Here is a 19585-nt window from a genome sequence, read left to right on the forward strand (position 1 = left end):
TATCTACGTGTTCTCCATTTATCGTCCATATGATAATGCGGCCGGTCATCATTGACAACGCTCGAGAGTGTCACACTGAATTATTTATAATCTTGCACCGAGATGTGTGCCGTTTGAAAAATAAATATCTAAAATACATATAGTATCTTTTATCTTTATCATACTAGGTAGATCCTGGACACTGTTAGGATTGTGGACCACCGCCGCCTTCTGTCTAAGCCGAGGCTAGGTAAATAAAAAAATATATTTCTTTTCAGGGGCGATAGTATCACATCTTTACATGTTAATTCAGTAAAAATTATTGATGATCTACTTCTACACGTGGGATTATATACTACCCTGGACCTACTTTTATGTCGGAGTTCACTATTTCTTTCAGTTCTAGAAGAACATTTCAAAATCAAATAAGCAATAATATAAAAAGAACCGATAAAAATAAAACAAAGCTATAAACATAAAAAACATACAAAAATGGCTAAAATGTCAGTCTAAACATACTATATGTAATATGAAAAAAAAGACAGTGTCGTGACTTGTCATCAGCGTGACAATGCAGTGCGAACAACACGCTGAATCATTTATTAGGAGGCCGCAACTCAACGCCAGGGGCGCTACCAATAAATCGCTACATAAAAAATGCCTTCAGGATACGTTGTTTCCTTTTAAATTTTATATAGGATATTGTACCGTAGTGTTGTGACACAGTGACGTTATTTTTCAATGAAAGGTGAAATTATTTATTTAAAAAATAAGCTTCACTACAGTTACTTCAATAAAAGTTGTTTATTTTTTAATAATTAAAAATTTAACTTTAATTTGTACCATATATTTCGATAATTTAGTTAATAATTGTTTCATTTGAATTCAAAATTTATGGAAAAAAATTTTTTACTGTAAATAACTAAAGAATAACCCTTAAAAACCACTTCTATGCTATTATGCTATAACACACATTAGTGTACAGAGCATAAAATTAAAAAACATCAACAATAGGTAATAAATAAATGATATAGGTCTCGGAACAAAGAACTAGAAATATTTTCTTCGAATCGTCAATTACTTATAAACTGGCATCTATAATGCGACGATACTAGGAACTCGCTAATTAGCATTTATATGGCGTCCATTGGGCCTTAGCGGTCTCTATTTGACGTTTAATTAGATTGGAAAGTTTCGCGACGATGTTTTTGATATTTTCATTTACAAAAAAAATTTCATTTTTAAATAAGTGTATTTTGGTTTTGAATATTTTATATATTAATTTTAAAATGTGGATTTAATTGGATTGTTTTCTTATTAAAATTTTTAATCGATCTGGCCAATCGAATATTTCAATCTCAATACAATCTAAAACTATTCCTAAACTTCAACGATTTGCTGCAGTTAAGTAGTAACATTTAATAACTAGCTATGAGAAGTTACAATACCAAAATTACATAACATTATATAAATAGTAAATTAATGCATTTTATGTAATGAATACATTTCATTACATAACAAAGCATAGAAACAAAATACACGAAGTATGAATATCTCAAATGAGCCATTATGCAAATAGGCTTCTCGAGACAAGCCCGAAAGTATTCCTTTTTTGTTTCACCTGAAAAATTGAAGATTCCACTGCGGCCGCGTATCAAATAACTTAGCCTTTGTTATGGTAATGTTGCTGAATTATCTTTTCTGTGTGTAATCTGGATATAAAAGTTGTTAAAGTGCTTTCACTGAAATCAACGCATAATCACTAGTCTGTTATTTAAATTTTGTGATTTTTTTATTTCGTTTTTTTTTGCCACAATTACGAAACATAACTTGTAAATTTCATAAATAACAAACTCTAGGGTAGGCAGGTATATTTATTTATATAAATAAGCATATTTTTAATAAAATGAAGTTTATATAAATCCATTGATAGTCAGTTACGCATAATAAAATTAATAAACATCTAACCTAAATTATTTATTTAAAAACAATCCCTTTTCCAAAATATACCAGCAAAATTCCCACTTATTACACAAAATCCAAACACAGTTTCATCATACTGGTTGAATGCCGCTGCAAAATCGAATTTCTACTTGAACGACTTCGGGAATCTTTGAACCCTTTGAGAATGTCCGCGACTTCGCGATAGATCAAACGAAATTACTCCGTTATATAGATCGTAGTTACTGTGCGCTGGCAGATTAAAAACTTTAACGGATAAGTTTAATAAGCTGTAATAGAAAAAGGTTCTGGACGCTTGATCGAGAGCATTATTAAACTTGGTTAAACGTTATGAATAATTTATAGTACCTAACATAAAAATGCAAAAAAATAATATAGTTAATAAAAAAACATAATAAATTATAATTTGCATTTCAATCTAGATCTCATTTCATTCTTTTGAATGAAGAATACAATTCAAGAAAATACAATTTCACTACAGCTTAACATTTTTATAAGCATAAAACAAATGGATGGCGAGTGTTACCTACATAAATCTACCAAATTTTCTTATTGTACGTGAATGTAGCCAATTGGAATAATAAAGATTGACATAATAATAAAATTGTCAAACACTCGAAAACGGTTCCGGCGAATCAATAGTTCAAAATGGCAAACAACATAACACTTTTGGCAACATATCAAGATATAAATTGGCAGTACGCGATACAGGTAGATAGATACCCTATATATGAAAATTATCACAAAAACTACATTGGAAAAACGGAGAGTCTCAACACTAAAATTGCGTGCGACTTTCAGAAAAATATGAAAAAGATAATAACGATACAATAACGAAATTACAGTACCTACATAATATTTAGGTTGTTGAACATTTCCCTTGGGAATCTTCAATTGTGATTTAGCGAGTTTTATTAAAATTTAGACGCGACGCTTAATTTTATAAAGAAATAATGTACAATATAATTTATAAGAATTTCTTTACAATAATCGTTGCCATCGTAGTTATTTAATCGCACATTCGTTTCATGTAATGAAAAAAGTACATGATATACAAAAATAAATGTACTTACTGTACTAAATAGTAAATAATCACAATCCAAAACCAAAACCAAATCCGAAAAAAATATATATCCAAAACATGAAATACGCAATTCAGAAAATCGTTTCAAAAACCAGAAATCTTCAATTCGCCTTGATAGAAGGGAAATGTTAAAGATATTTTGAGACATAATGCACGTCGAGGCCGACGTTAAAACAGATTTATTATGCAGTTTCCATTATTTCACTTTATTCGGGTGAGCTGCGATGATTACGGGTATCGCTTTGAGCGCGCCCGATTAACGTACCTACAGATTATTATTTATAGCAATTATAAAAAGTTGTAATTAAAAATTACTCTATACGTAAATTGATATTATTACTGATATTTACTAAATATCATATAAACCGTCATAATATCTGTACAGAAATTCAAGTAATATTTCTTAAGTTATAATAATTAGTACTTACATGGAGCGGGACTTGGGGGTTCAGCGCAGATTCCGATGGACTTGCTGGGGTCGTCGAGTAGGGTTTGCGCGAGCCGGTAGTCGCCGAGTTTGATTTGAATTTGCTGACTCACTCGGTCCCTATTGCCCGTCACCTGAAACAATACAAATATATTAGAAATATGGTACACAAATAATAAAAATATATATCTTATATTGTATACAATAACCATCTAAAAATGATCATTTATGTTAGTAAAGTCGACAAATCAAGGCCGAGTAAATTTAGCCGAATGAGATCAAATGCTACATAAATTCGCTCAATGTCATTTACAAACAGACAGAAGTGAAAATTTCACATACAAAACAAACATACTGAACATTTATTATTTTTGCTTTTATATTAATATACGTAGAACATCACAACGTATTAGTTAGGATCGACGTCAAAATTACTGAAGTGAATAAGGCTTTCGCCGTAAGTAAATCTTGTTTATCGAGACAAGTGAGGACCACCTCGGTGGACCTATTCTCATGAATAAAAAATATATAACAGTAATGACATATTATGTCAAAATAACATGGTGATGGATGACGGAATACAACACCGGAGGTGACACGTTCACATATTGCACACGAAATATAAATCTACACTAATATTAAAAGTTGTAGAGTTTGTTTGGTTGAACGTTCTAATCTCAAGAACTGCTGATTTAAATTGAAAAGCTATTTTTATTATAATTTGTCATTTGATCACAGATGCAAAGCTGCAGGTAAAGTGTTTTTTTTTTATCATTATTTATATGTCGTGTTAAGACACTGTTCACAGTAAAATAGAGAGAGTGTGTAGGTACTTTCCGCCGAATTCTGGAGGCATTGCATGTTGAGTGGCGGAATTCAACGCCTCTTTTGAATATGTATATTATTTATTAAACACTTATATTCTAATAATATTCTTTAAATTCAAAATAAATATACATACAAAAGAATAATAAATTACAAATGCCTACAAAAATAATGAAATATTGCTAGTATTATTAATTTAACACGATCTCTACATAAAACAACTTCCGTTGCCAAAGCTATTAAATGTATGGTAGAATATTAATTTTGAAACTTTGTCGTAATCACGGGAAGTGTTTTATTTAAAATTCATTAAAAATGTTCATTTAGATTTATCATTATCTATCAATAAAATAGCCTGTTACGAACAATATAAATAAAATATGTATTTTTATGTAACTGTAATATGTGTTACATTGCTCACGAGGATGACAATGTGCATATCTTTTATTTTATTTATATAATACCGCTGTCAGGATAATTTATTTAGTAGCTACCTTTAATATTAGCGCTATTTAGACACTTATTAAAATTAATGGAACGTATGTAAAAAAATCTCAGATAAGAAGTCTGAAGAAAAACGTCGTCCAAAAACTTGCGTAAACGATATTTTGTAACTACTTCTTGATTTAGTCAGTTTAATTATAATTTTATCAAAGCTGACGTAAACGGATTAATAAATTATTCGTCTTTTATTCTAATGTTAGAAAAATGTAACTTTTTGAGCACAATCAGTACAACATCCAGTCTGTTATCAATTCGAGATATATATTTTAAATATCAATATCTTCTCTAGTAGGAATAGGGCTGACTACAATTTCATACAGTAGGTGGGGTTAGTCAGCCACGTTCCGAATGCATTGCATCGGCGTTAATGAATACATACTAAAGTGTACCATTATTAGTTACAGCAATCATCAATGTATCATAATGTGACTCAACATTAAAATTAGTAAAGATTATAGTGGATTATACTGAATAATATCGCTCTAAAGTTTTGCTCTAAAGAAGATGAATGACTAGCCTAAGGTACCACGAATGTAGTATTGGTTAAGTTAAATAATTAGCCTCTCTGAGTGTAGCTGCAAGTCGCATTACTGTGTCGCAATAAAAATGTTACTATTGCATGACTTTACTTTATTTACTAGCAAATAAAAAATAAATATATACTTATGTTATAAGAAACAAATAATAATAATATCTCTACCTATTGAAAAAAATACCTATGAATATTATTTTACTAAATGAATAATACTCATGGATTTTTTTTTTCAAAATTCTAATCTACAATTAGAATTGTGAAAAAAGTAATCAACTTTTTGTCTGTCTGTCGATCTATTGTGAGAGTTAGCAAACAATGAATGGTTTTCTCGTTAAAGTTTTTAGTTTAGTTTATTTCTAAAATAACCTAACCTGGCCGTATCGTTGTAAATGACAGCTACTGTCGTACGATTCCGGATGTTTTTGCTAATCTTCCATATCGTAATATCTACATTGCATTGGATACTTAACCTCAATCTATTCTATATAATAAAATGATAGGCTATTTTTTGTATTGGGTACATAGAAAATTTATAACAAAATTTATATAAATACAAATTTGTCTGTATATCGGTATTGTACAAAATACCTATATGTATTAATCAATATATGTATAATATATTATTATAATTAATTTTGTTATCAATTAAGTGTTCAAGGAAAGTTATGATAACTTACAACTACTATAATTAAACCTATCAATTGCTATTAATAATTTAATATAATATCTGCCTATCAATACAAAGTGGCATAACTAGTAAATAAGCAATCAAACGTTAAAGATACCAACCGCTTTAAAAAGTCTCTAAAATTCGAAACAATCTATTTAAACAAAATTATAAGATATATTATAATAGGTTTTTAGTAATTTAGGGGAAAAAAGGTTAAAATTAAAATTATCTTCGTTAAATATCAAAAGCTTTTATATTATAGTCAGACATAACAGTATATAAGTATAATTTTTAATTTATTACGAATACGGGAGGCAGCTGCATTTTCGTCACTGTATCAATCGCAATTAGCGACGAGGGCACAGTTCAGTCAAGGCTGGCCGTGTTTACGATTTTCGACACCCGCATCGTGTCTAGGTAGTCTATATTTACTCGGTAGATTCACTTCACGCATATAAGACACGTATCGGTCTAAACATAGCTACGGTTACTCAGTATATGATTCATCCATCAAGACAATATATTATTATGCCGTCGTGCTCATTTATTTGTTCATATATAAATAAAACATTATTTTCGGCATTTTTTTAAATACCTATATTGAAGTTAATTAATTATTTTAATGGGGAGCGGAGTGTTTACACAAAACTCCCTCTGCCTACCTTACTACAAGTGAGATTAAATTAGCTTCACGCTGTATCACGCACACAGCAGGGTAGGCAGAGGGAACTTAGTGTTAAGACACTTCGTTCCCCATTTTCTGCCGAATTCTGGAGGCTTTGCGTGTTGAGTGACAGCACTCAACGCCGCGCTTTTGTTTCGACACCAGAGCGAAGAAATGGAAATATAAACGAAAACTGAAAAAAGAATATATATATTACAGTCATTTTTAATATCTTTTAGACAATTAATTTGGAAATAATACAGCTTGAATTCATTTTAAACGGACAAAAGAAAATCACTTCCTTTAACCGAAATTCAAAATGTTGCTCGAGTGGTAGCAATATCTCTTAACGCAATGAATAATATGTAAGTACAAAGTAGCATTATTGTCTGGACGCATTCTCAAAAGAGTCATTTAAAATGTTTATTATTGTATCTGCCAAAATATTTCATGATGAGTTGTTGGCTTTTATTTCAAACTGGATACTCTTCGAGATTTAAGTTTTAAACTCTTTGTTCCTTTCTCCCTTAGCTGATGAATTGACCTGTTTCATTTTGGCCATAACGATCCACGGCAAATATACAATAGAAACAGGAATGCAACACGGAAAAAATGGGATTGCTCTAAAAATATCGACGGATCAACATTTATATTTTCAATTTAGTTTATAGCGGAGCGCGAAAGTATAAACGCGAGGTATTGTGGGGCCGCAACTGTGAGATCACAAAGGATAGGAGTCAAAACGTAAATTCCGTAAATGGTGGCGTGTTTCATCAAAGCAAACAAAACATAGACCGCAAATACCGGGCTGAGGCAAACAAACGTGCAATTAATTCAATAAAACTATCCGGACGGCACGAGGGCGCGTGGAGGGCGAGCGGAGCTGGTACCGCCATAAACATGTCAATGGCGTAAGTAAAATCGTCCGCACTCGCACTCGCACGCCGCGCCCGCAGAGTCAACGGCCGGCGCAGTGGGCCACGAGCACGAAAATAACGAGCCAAATGCACACAACGCACTAAGTTTCTACATAACCTAGGTCATTATAAATAATACATTAAAAATATCACTTTTTTTTTAGTAGTAGTGTAGTTTAGAATGGATTTACAAGGCCAGAATGATATCAGGGATAACTTTTTTAGCCTAAGTTTGTATAAGTAAAGCACCTAATTACATGTATACTGCACATTAAATATAATAGTAGATAAATAGCTACTATATAATCCAGTATATTTGAAGAAATAAGATTTGGGATAATCTGACAATAAATTTCATATTTACAAACTAATAAGTATAATCAACATAATAAACTCTTGTTACCATAAAAGAAAATTAAGAAATCAGATAAAATAAACAATATGATCGACATGAGATGGCAACCCGCAACAGCGTGGTAATAGCTATCAAGAGAGACATGGATTAAGGCGCCTAAGATACGCCCAAACTCCGCGACACATACTCGTACAAGACGCTACGACGACGTCTTGAGCACAATTTTATGTCGCCAGGCTTAATATGGCGTTAGCTACATTGGGGCAGATTTGGCAGAAGCGGTGTACTGTTGTCTTGACGATAACAAGTATTAACTCGGCAGCAAGTGGCAGTTTAACTAAGTAACTTGAAGAGCAATAGAATTTGAAGTGACAAGTTGTTTGCTATAAAAATAAGATAGTTAAATGTACTGAAAATTTTAATTAAGTATAAAGAGAAAAGACCGAAGCAAACCAAATGGTAACAGATCAACAAAAGTTACAAACCAATACAAATAAAAACCTCAACATTTCCAGATAAAAAAAAAGTCGTGTGAGCATATAACCGGAGGATAATAGGGATAAATTGACATTCCCATTAAATCGCGAAATACTCGAGCTCCTAAATAAAAGCTATACGCTAGACAATATGATTATCAAAGAATATTTTTCTGCGCAAGGACGAGGGTGTGTAGAGTGGTAGAGTGGGGGGTGGCGAGGGTGGCGGTCTGTAATGAGGCCGTCTAGACGCTGTACGGTATTACAATGCTATATTGTATTTGTGTTTGTATCCTAACCCTGTATCCACCTCGTGGCATGCAAATGATTAATGAACTGCAAAATTAACGCAACCGTGTCCGAGATTCATGACAGCCAATTTGCATTACAAATATAAAGCGCTGTTTGGCAATTTAAAATGTCTTCAACTAATTACTATACCTACATATTTATTATTTAAATATTATTATTGTTAAAAATAACTATTATTAATGGTATTGCTTTCATTAAAATATAAGAAACGTGCACAATATCAACAAATAAACCCACATATCTTCGGACTATATTTAAACTATACAATATAAGTATCAAACACGAGCTATTACGAGATTAAATAAGCGCATAACGTTCTTATGCATATTCCTAATAGACTAAAAGCAATTTATTTAAATGAGTATAAAAATTAATATAAAGTGCATAAGAGTATGCGGAAACCTCGGAATTTATCCGAGTGGCCTTGTCAAGGTGATACTCGAAACAGGTATTACTTGAAACGAGAAACTGAAAGGTAAAAAATGAAGAACTCGTTGATAATGACACTAAATGCTTATGATATAGATAAAAAGAATAAATAACCAGCAGTTCTATATAAAGTGATCTCGTAATATACTAAAAGGAGACGTTTTATAGACGTCTAATTGAATCTGATAAAAAAAATAAAAGTCAGACCGTTCTAGACTTTATGCCATTTTTTGAATATTATCTTTATTTCATTTATGAAATATTTAATATTTTCATTTACGCGTTCTAGTAACGAAGCAAAGCGCGGCGTTGGGTTCCGCTAATCAACGCGCAATGCCTTCAGAATTCGGCAAAAAGAAGGAAACGGAAGTGTCTTAACACTAGATTCCCTCTGCCTACCCTACTATTTGCGGGATACAGCTTGAAACTAAAACCACCTACATATATGTATGTAAAATGTATACACAAATAAATTGCATACGTTTATTACAAAGAAGTAAAACCAATTAAACGTCGCTCCTGAACTGGAGTTGACGTCGATAAGCGTCACTGTCCACTCCGAGCCATTCGACGTCCATCCTCTTTTAAATAACAAACAAACTACTATCAATATATCTGCTCTATCAATTTTTATCTGAGAACACTAATTACAATTTACAATTACAGTTTTGAGTTTGCCAAAACATAAGTTTTTAATAATTCATAATAAATAATTTTAAAAAGTCAGAATTTGCGATTATTTGTTAGTATAAAACGAAGCATTTTGAAATGAATTTTTATTACCTCAATGTATTCCATATTTACTTTTAAATCTTAACTTTTCAAATACGATAAGTTAAGAGTTAAGGAACATAAGCTTAATCTATAGTAGATTCTATTGAATTAAAATATATTACGCAACACAGACGTCAGTATATAATTTGTCATATAGTACACAGTCAACAGCTCTAATGTTTTTATAATTATCCTCACTTGCGAAAGAAAATAACTATACCTACAAGTATGCAAGTTAATTCTAAAATAATCGCTATACCTATCTTAAACAAACATTAATAATGCATCGCTTACAACATTTATCCTGAATACCTAGTCTACAAAAGGACAACGGAGAAACTAAAAACTATATAGTAAAGTATACACAGTATTTAGAGCGCCCTATCGTAGAGCGTGTGGGACTGACTGACGCAATAATTATGGGTTCGAAACCTACTCAAGCAAAAGAATAACTCCCATTTTCCTGATCTGGAAAGACAGAGTGGCGTTGAGTTTTGCCGCTCAACACGCTCTAATTCTGGCGGAGAGTGAAGAACTGCAGCTGTGCGAGATACAGCGAGAAAGAGAAAAGAAAAGTCTCTAATAATGATAACATTTAATTTATAGAAAAAAAAAACTATATTCAAGTAATCCAACGCATTTCGCATACATACGGATGCTCATTACGCAGTTAGGCAAGAAGACGCTAAGACTCTGCAAACACTGCGGCGGTGGTGCAACTCGCGGCGGAACCGGTTGCAGGTTGTAAATACACTTATTTAAATGCAACCAGAACATCTATTTGATTGAATAATACCTCAGACAGACATTTGTGTTGTGTTACGAACTTGACACTGGAACGTTATGTTAATATAAATAGACTAGGTGGTATTAAATATAATGATTAAGATTTTATTTCAATTTTAATATATTTCGGGAATAATATAATAATTAATGGCTTATAATATTTTTTTCTTGCTAGACTTGCGTAAACCTTCACGCCAAATTGACCATGTTTTAGTTTAACACCAAACAGAAGAAAAGCATTCACCTTTCAACTGGCGTTCAACAAAAGACACTCGGGTGGGATATAAAGTTTAAAAAGTAAAGCAACAGGCGGGCGGTGGCGGCGGCGGCGGCGGCGGCGGAGCGGGCAGCGCTATCGGATTCACTTTGAGGAGACATTGAGGTTTAATTACGGCGGTGTGTGTTTATGCGCGCTCGGAGCGCTTCGATGCATAGCGAACTGGGTCGCGCCCGTGCGCGCCGCTTTAGAACACTATTATATCTCTTCATTCTTTGTTATTTATATTCAAACCACTGTAGATAATGTTAGAGGCTCTTAATTTTAACTACATTTTAAATTTCAAGAGACAAGCGGATAAAGGAAATCCTGTAAACAGTTTGTTATACGTCCCGGTGACGTTCAGAACAGACTTCACACAACGTAAACACAACGGAGCCGCGCGAAACACTCTCGTTATCATTGGAGTAAATATTAGACAAGTAAATGATTTGGCAACAATTTCCTCGCGATCCGACGGTACGTGCGCGTAATTACCGACGTCAAAGCGTAAACAACCGCGGCCTCGAACTCGCTCGCAGTTTGCTCGACCGGAACCGTTTGTGTTTTAGTGTTCGCACTCTCAGCCCGTTGTACGCGTCTCTATCGGGGGATCTCATTAAACTAAATGAGCAGGAGCTATCAGACCAGCATCTCTGCCGCGACTCGCGAGCGAGCACGACGCGGGGACGATCATAAAATCACATGCTTCATTCTCACTGCGAGCGGTCACGCGATCTTCGGCGACAGTTGGGGCGACCGACGTAGGCTTCTAAGAACTTGCCCGACATAGCGAAAGAGTATTGTGAATTATGTGTACCAACATCGCATGTTGGACTATTATTAAATGCAATGTTTATAAACGTTACGAATGTATGTAACAGTAACTTTGTCGACAGAAAGTTACTTTCATTGGCGTCGTGTGTTCTCTATGACTAATTTGACGTCGGTGGCCCCAGATTATGAATAGCAAATTGTGTCACGATCAAATAAAAGATAAAAGTCAACACGGAACCTTGATTAGAAAATGAAAAGTTAAATGGAATTGCGGAATTCAAATACAGGCGGGGATCGGAACATTTGAAACTTCTTGGGCAAATAAATGTGGGTAATATGCTAAAGTACACATGGGGGATTTGACGCTTTGTATCATTTCACACTTTAATTTGCTACTTTTGCATTAATTTCCTTTACAAAAATGTAATGCTCGAATAAAATATCTTGACCTACTTGAAAAAAGTGTACCTACTTAAAACGAAATATGTAACCACGAAGAACTAATTAAAAATGATATTACGTTTGCTTTGTAAGCAAGTAGACTCTAACATTTTGCTGCAATGTCAGCCTATTTGGTACGAGTAGAATTTGCGGATGTTGTTGCCAAATCGAGAATCCGGTTTCGCGAAATCCGGCGCTAGCTAGACAATCTCTTCGAATTAATAAGCTTTTATCTTTTTTAAAAAATTGAGTTTTAGCCATAAAATCATATGACTTAATGTTTTCCGTTTTTATATGAAACTCACTATCTTTAACATTTTAGTCATAATATTTTGATATATGTTTTTGCTCGTAATCGTAATGGTCGTACCATTACGTTCATATTTATATTTCTCACAAAAAAAAAAAGTAATAAATTTTTTGCATACATAAGTAATTTTCCCAGTAACTCGAAGCAAAAGCATTTTACAAAAGAAAAGTTGTTACAGCTTATAGAGATATTACCGGCCCCATACATAAGTAAGTACTCACTCTAAAGGGCGCCGGGAAGAGCGACGAGGCGTCGGGCTCGGCGGCGTGCGCGTTGGACATCTGGTGCGCGCGCGCCTGCCGCTCGCGCTCGCGGTCGCGCTCGCGATCGCGCGTGTCGCGCGGCTCGGCGCGGGGCTCGCGGGCGTCGCGAGGCTCGCGGCCCGCCCACGCGCCGCCCGCGCCGCCACCCCCGCCCCGGTCCCACTTGTCGTACCTGGAACAAAAATGAAAAATATATTACTTTTTGAGTATCAGTATCTATCTTATTAACTTTGTTTATCCTGCAAAGCCATAATAGTAAGATTTGCTTAATCTACATATACAGTAAATCTATTTAATAATTCACTTTATATTACATAAATCCAGTAAAACAATGCGAAGTTGCGAACCTTAGAAATATGGTAGGGTAGCGAAATCATCTTCGTACTTTTAATTATTAACATTTCCCCTGAGTGAACATCAAACTTTCAAGTTGCAAAATCATCTCTTGTACAGTCAGTCAAACTTTCAGTGTAAATGGTTAGCATAAGCAATAAACAATTACCATCTGGGATTCATGCAGGGCTACCTGTCTCGTTACACGTAGCCTAGTTGGCTCAGTTATACTGACGAGTACTATATGCACATATCCCACACCTGTAACCGACAGCGTAGCGTAACTTTAGTGTTTACAGTTAATTAATGTATTCAATTTGGTAAATAGTGCAAATGTGTACAATAATTCTTCAATTTATTTATATTATAATATTCCTATATTCTTTTTTTCAACGATTATATCCACTATAAACTTCCTAAAACAGAATTTGGATATAGAAAGTTTATTATTAGTTCACTATTGCTTCCCACTTTACATAAATTCCTTAAATAGACTGAAGAAAATTAAGCTCAGTGTGTTAATGAGAGGATTGTTTGACTTTGTATCACCAACCGATTCGACTTCCTTTTACTGGGTGGTCTTAGAAACTATCATAACCTATCCTAACTGGCCGTCGCTCGTTGACCGTATACGATGTGCGGTAAAGTCACGTACCGCCAACGGCACAGTCGAAAAAGTAGGTCCGAATAAAATTATTGAAAAATACCTCTAGCACGTGTATGACCAACGAATTTATAATAAAACTAAAATAATTTTATAAACCAAATATTTTACTATTTAAGGATATTTAAATTATTCGACCCCAATGATGTTCTTTAGTTAAGTAATTCGTATAAGAAACATCATCATCTACAAGTAAAACAAATCAAACGGTCATTATAACACGAATTCGGTGCACCTAACACCAACATAGTTCAATCTTGCTCTGACATCTCTATAGGTTAATGGATTAGCCGGATTCCGCAGTAATTCCTCCCATAGAGCGGACCGTACACTCACTGCATAGGTACTTGCATTGCCATATCAATCGTATTACACTATTATCCTATTTCGTACGGTGTGGAGAAATTCTGTAGAGCCAAATTGATATTGGGGATATTTTGAACCAATATCTGGTAGATCGGTAAACTTTATTTCCGGAATTTGTAGCTTTGAAATGAATTTTCCAGACTATCTTTGTTTTTGAGAAATAAATATATATTATATATAAAATAATCGGGATGTATCGTATAGGATAGAGTGGGTTTACGTTTGGATACTTTAAGCAACGCAACATATTTAATTGCGGTTTTCCCATTAGTGAGCTCAGAGTGATTCAAGAAAAAGTCTTATTCTACTACTACTATTGAATAATTACTCTAATAGTTTAGAATTATTTAAATATTTTGAACCAATTCGGCAAATGTATATGAAAACAATATATGTATGTACGTACAGTTCAGTGATTTATATAGCATAGCACATAATAACGTCGACCGCGTATAACAACCACAGATTTGGGTAGATCGCGGTTATCGGACGACACAAGTATGCGAGCGGGCACCACCGTCCACTATCACTGCGTAGCTATGGCTAGATCGATTATCGTATTGCCAAATATTTCAAATTAATTTTTTTTATAATTATTGCTAGTTTTATAAATATTCTTAATTAAGATTGTGAGAACCTTATGCCGTATGGAATTATATTTCCGAATAATCAATAACTCAATAATATTGGGAAAAAAAAACATTAAGCAAACGCCATTTTAATTTGCTATAACTTATTATATTTAACGGTAGCCGTCAAATTATGACGAACAGACGAAATATACAAATTTCAAATTGAAATATGGGTGAATATACGCTATTTGAATTTCAATGGTCTATAGAAAAAAATTATGTAGACCGTATTATATGATTGTTTTTCTATGCTTTGCTAATAAATAACTTGGCCTTTTATCTGGACCATTTAGTCTATTCACGATAATTGTTTAATTAAAAGCATTATTAGCTTAAAAAGTTAAAAATGTATACTCCTGTGGCCTTCCCATTAATGCATTATAATGATTGAACGGCAATATACTTTGAATATGTATAAAAATATGTTTTATTTTTAAACTATCACTAACTTTTATAAACATCGAAACATATTTAATCAAAATACACGGTAAAAATATTTATTAATATAAAAAGAAATATCTTTTTTTCATGACATGTTACAAATACGTCACTTCATCTGGCGAAACTCTAAAAAAGAAAATATTCACTTAAAATCGCCGATGTATATTTTGACCTTGAACTACGCGCGTAGAACAGTGTGAAGTTATTAACAAGCTAACGGTCTCGAGCAAAACTTAAATAATATTGCATCAGTTTGCGAAGTAATCTCAAAGAGTGTGCTTGTGCCAGTCGTTGAAGTATTTCCTTTGGTAAGCATATGTTTTCGTATTTTATTGTTACAAAATTGTTTATTTGCTCAATACAAGGTTTATTGTGTGTAAATGTCATGTGATACGTTAAACTGTGGTGCGAAAATCGAGTGATGTTATTTTTGTAAGTTATATACGATTTTGTCACTTCTCTGGCGTCACTTCTGTGCCAAATTTAATGCCAGAGGAAATACATGATTGCCAGAGAAGTGACGAAATTCTGTTTCGATGAATATTTAATGTGTTAAGGCTTTATTTTATTTCTTCTAGATATTGAAGCATAATCAGACATCATGGTGAATGTTAAAAAAAAGCAAACAAAAGAAGAGAGATTAGAAAAAAAGCGCCAAGCTGAAAGATTACGCTATCAAAAAATTAAAAATGATCCGATTAAAAATGCAGAATTAAAAGAAAAGGAAAGGCTGCAATACCAAAAGAAAAAAGAAAAGGGACAAATTAGGAGCATACATGATATGACTAAAAGGGAACAAAAGGCAATTAGAAAAATATGGAGAGAGAAGACTAGAAAACATAGAAGTCGCGTGAAGCTACAATCAAATACAAGCTTTTTAGTAACACCACCAGAGTCTGATCACGAAGACCTACCTCCAATTCCGCAAAACAATATTGCTGTGGCTGCTAAAAGGCGATCAGAAACTCAGCGGAAACTACGAAATAAGCTTATACAAAAACAAAAAAATGAAATTAAAGAATTACGTCAAAAGGTACGTGACTATAAAAAGAAACTATTGCGCATCAAAAAACAGGAAATAACTCCAAACTCAAAAGTGACCGATCTTTTACAAAGCAATAATAAAGAGAAAGTAGAAGAGGTGAAGAAAAAACTATTATTTAGTGAGGTGATCCAAAATCAACTCAAAGAAAATATGAATTTGACAACGAATGACAATGAAAAGAAAATATTTAAAAAAGTATTAAGTGGTAAAATAGTCAAGAAATACAAAATATTGAACGAAATTAATATGAAACCTGTAAGACTGTCTTCTAATGCAAATAAAAGTTTGTTAGACATGACACGGAAGACAAGAAACGATAAAACGAAATTGAAGTTAGAGAAAATAGTCGTAGAGTTTTTGGAAGAAGACTGCAATAGTAAACTATGCCCAGGTAAAAAAGATTGCATTACAAAAGGTAAAATAAAAAAACAGAAGAGATTGTTACAGGATACCATAAAAAATCTTCACACCAAATTTATAAAAACAAAAAATATAAAGATAAGTTACACACTTTTTTGCCAACTACGACCTTTTTGGGTTGTATCTCCAAACATCCACCAAAGAGACACTTGCTTATGTATAACTCATGCAAACATGGAGCTAACCTTGACTTCCCTAAAACAGGCACACATTATAAGTTTTCCAAGCTATCAGAGTGTGCTTAATTATTTATGTTGCGATCGATTCAATGAAAACTGTCTTATGCGAGAATGCCTTAACTGCAAAAGACGTTCAATATATTATTATGAGTTCGACAATTCTGTTTTGATCAAACATTCTTCATGGCAATGTGTTGTAGAGGATATTTTTGATACGAAAACTAAAAAAAAACGCAGAGTTCGAAAATATACCAAGATAACATCAAACTGTGCTCCAAAAGACATTGTGATGAAACTGGAAGTAAATCTTGATATTTTTTTAAAGCATGAAGCAAATATAGTTCATCAATATCAAACAATTAAAATACTAAAAGATAACTTAACTGATAAAGATGCTGTGATCCATATGGACTTTTCAGAAAACTATAATACAAAATATTTTTCAGAGGTTCAATCATTCCATTTTGGTGGGTCACGAACGCAAATAAGTCTGCACACTGTGGTCTTATATACCAAGGGAGAAACAAAATGTTTCGCCACAGTGTCAGAAAACTTAAGCCATAATGTACCTGTGATCTGGGCTCATTTGAAACCTGTCATGGAACTCCTTCCTTCTTCAGTAGAAAACATTCATTTTTTAAGCGATGGTCCAGTTACTCAGTACCGTAACAAAGATATGTTTTTTTACTTAATTTGTAAATTGACTGAAACATATCCAAATATTTTTCATTTTACATGGAATTACCATGAAGCCGGGCATGGCAAAGGAGCTCCAGATGGTATCGGAGCAACATGTAAACGTATCGCTGACAAAATTGTTGCTTTAGGGACTGACATAGCTACCATTAACGACTTTGCTACCGAATTAGATAAAAACTGTCCCGGCATTCATATATTTGTGATAACCGAAAAAGAAATTGATTTTCAAAAAAAGATACTGAAAGATAATAAACCAAATATTAAACTTTTCACTGGTACATTAAAAGTGCATCAAGTACGAGGAAACTGTTTGGACAATACGTTGTACATGAAGAGCCTCAGTTGCTTTTGTAGCAATTTTTGTCCTCATTTCCACTTAGGCGACATTAAATACCCCCAAAAACAAAATAAATTGGATGTTGCTGCAGCATATACTAATTCTGAGGAAGATGTGCCAAATGAAATGGTTGCGCATACATCTACGCATCTAATTAATTCATCTGATATAGTTAATGCAAACACTCCTATGTCTGTTAAGAATGGAGATTTTGTTCTTGTGGAATACCAAATAAATAATAAAAAATATAGATATGCTGGTGTATGTTCATCAGATTTCGATGAAGAAGAAGGAGACATCAGAGTTACATTTTTAAAAGTCTCCAATGAAGATGGTACCCTTTTTAAAATAAACGACAATGATATGTCTGATGTTAAATGGGAACAGATCTTGGCCATATTACCAGTGCCCAATATATTTATGAAAGGTAACAGAGTATTTTACCAGTTTCCAAAGCCAATTGATGTTTTTGAAAAGTAAATAATTGATTGTTCAGTATGTAAGTATAAAATATTTACTTACGCGAAAATTGTTGATTCTGTTCTTTGCAAAAATGAATAAGTTCATGTATACTGTAGACTGATATTTTTTAAGTTGTTTAAATAACCTCGAGACTGATAGATGTATCATTAACTAGTACTATTGTTTTGTTTTGTGAAAGAAGTTTACATTTTTGTTTTTTTTTAGTAGATTAAGATTACAGTATTATTAAAGTACAATAAGATTGTTTTATAATGAAAAACTATCAAACAGTAATATTTACTGTTATTTTCATCTCAGATGAGACTAATAAGCAGAATATACTTCATTCTGTTATTTTAAACGGGTATTGAAAATTTAAGCATTAAAAAACTATTAATATTAATATAATAATAATAAGGTTGCATTAAGAAATTATGAAGACTGAATGTATCTTATATAATAAAAAATATTCTAATAATATAATTTTCACGTGTTTTAATTAATATAAGTCTCCTTGCTCAGCTTATAACAATAGTGTGTCACTTTCCTGGTTCAATTTGTCACTACTCTGCCAGTAGTGTCACTCCTCTGGTAACACATTTTCCTCTGGTGCTTATAAAACACAAAAATATGAGAAAATCGTCTGGCCCCCATGATTACAAATTTCAAAATAGTGTCAAATAGCGAAATTATAAATATTAAATAGAATAGATTAAATTTCCTTCTGGGACACAAAAAAATCAAATAGCGTATATTCACCCATATACACAAAATTGGAACCAAGAGTGAAATGGTCTTCAGTGGGACCTGTGACTTCTGGCCTACCAAGACTAACCTGAACTAAAAAGAGTTAATGATACAATGGTTGGATATATATAACGATTAATACTAATAATATTAGCATTATCTATTTAAACCAATATATTTCTATTACAATTAATAATATATCACCTAAAAATAACTAAACATAGAGATAAGACAACGTATTAGTGAAATAGCAGAGTTGCAATGCTTTTAAACGTATACAGGATATGCAAATCAAACGTATCGATTATCGCCTTATTTACGCCCCATACAGAGATGGCACCGTTTAGTTACGCTATCTCGTGCTATTTGAGTAATGAGTACAGTACTCGTCCTTTCATAGGTAATACTAGCTTTTATTAGTGGGTTTTGCATTTTCATTTAAAATTTAAAAGTTTATGATAATATCTTCACGCCGTATCGCGTATAGGTATAGCAGGGTAGGCAGAGAAGAAAA

General features: G+C 33.0%; 2 protein-coding genes across 5 annotated transcripts in view; one reads left to right on the plus strand and one right to left on the minus strand.

The window, feature by feature from the left end:
* lilli (AF4/FMR2 family member lilliputian) overlaps positions 1 to 19585 on the minus strand; it is a 201410-nt gene that overhangs the window by 73489 nt on the left and 108336 nt on the right. For all 4 annotated transcript variants that reach the window (XM_085196634.1, XM_085196632.1, XM_085196633.1 and 1 more), the window contains exons 3-4: positions 12705 to 12918; positions 3454 to 3586 (exon numbers count right to left, since the gene is read on the minus strand). In XM_085196634.1, coding sequence (XP_085052760.1) covers positions 3454 to 3586; positions 12705 to 12918 — 347 coding nt within the window. The remainder of the gene's footprint in view (positions 1 to 3453; positions 3587 to 12704; positions 12919 to 19585) is intronic.
* On the plus strand, positions 14915 to 18890 carry LOC146533061 (uncharacterized). The gene has a single exon (XM_085196637.1). The coding sequence runs from the start codon at positions 15784 to 15786 to the stop codon at positions 18340 to 18342; it is 2559 nt and encodes an 852-aa protein (XP_085052763.1). The 5' UTR covers positions 14915 to 15783; the 3' UTR covers positions 18343 to 18890.

Source organism: Heliconius melpomene, chromosome 13, assembly GCF_056956725.1.
Source record: "Heliconius melpomene rosina isolate 202511_hmr_F chromosome 13, ASM5695672v1, whole genome shotgun sequence".
NCBI lineage: Eukaryota > Metazoa > Arthropoda > Insecta > Lepidoptera > Nymphalidae > Heliconius > Heliconius melpomene.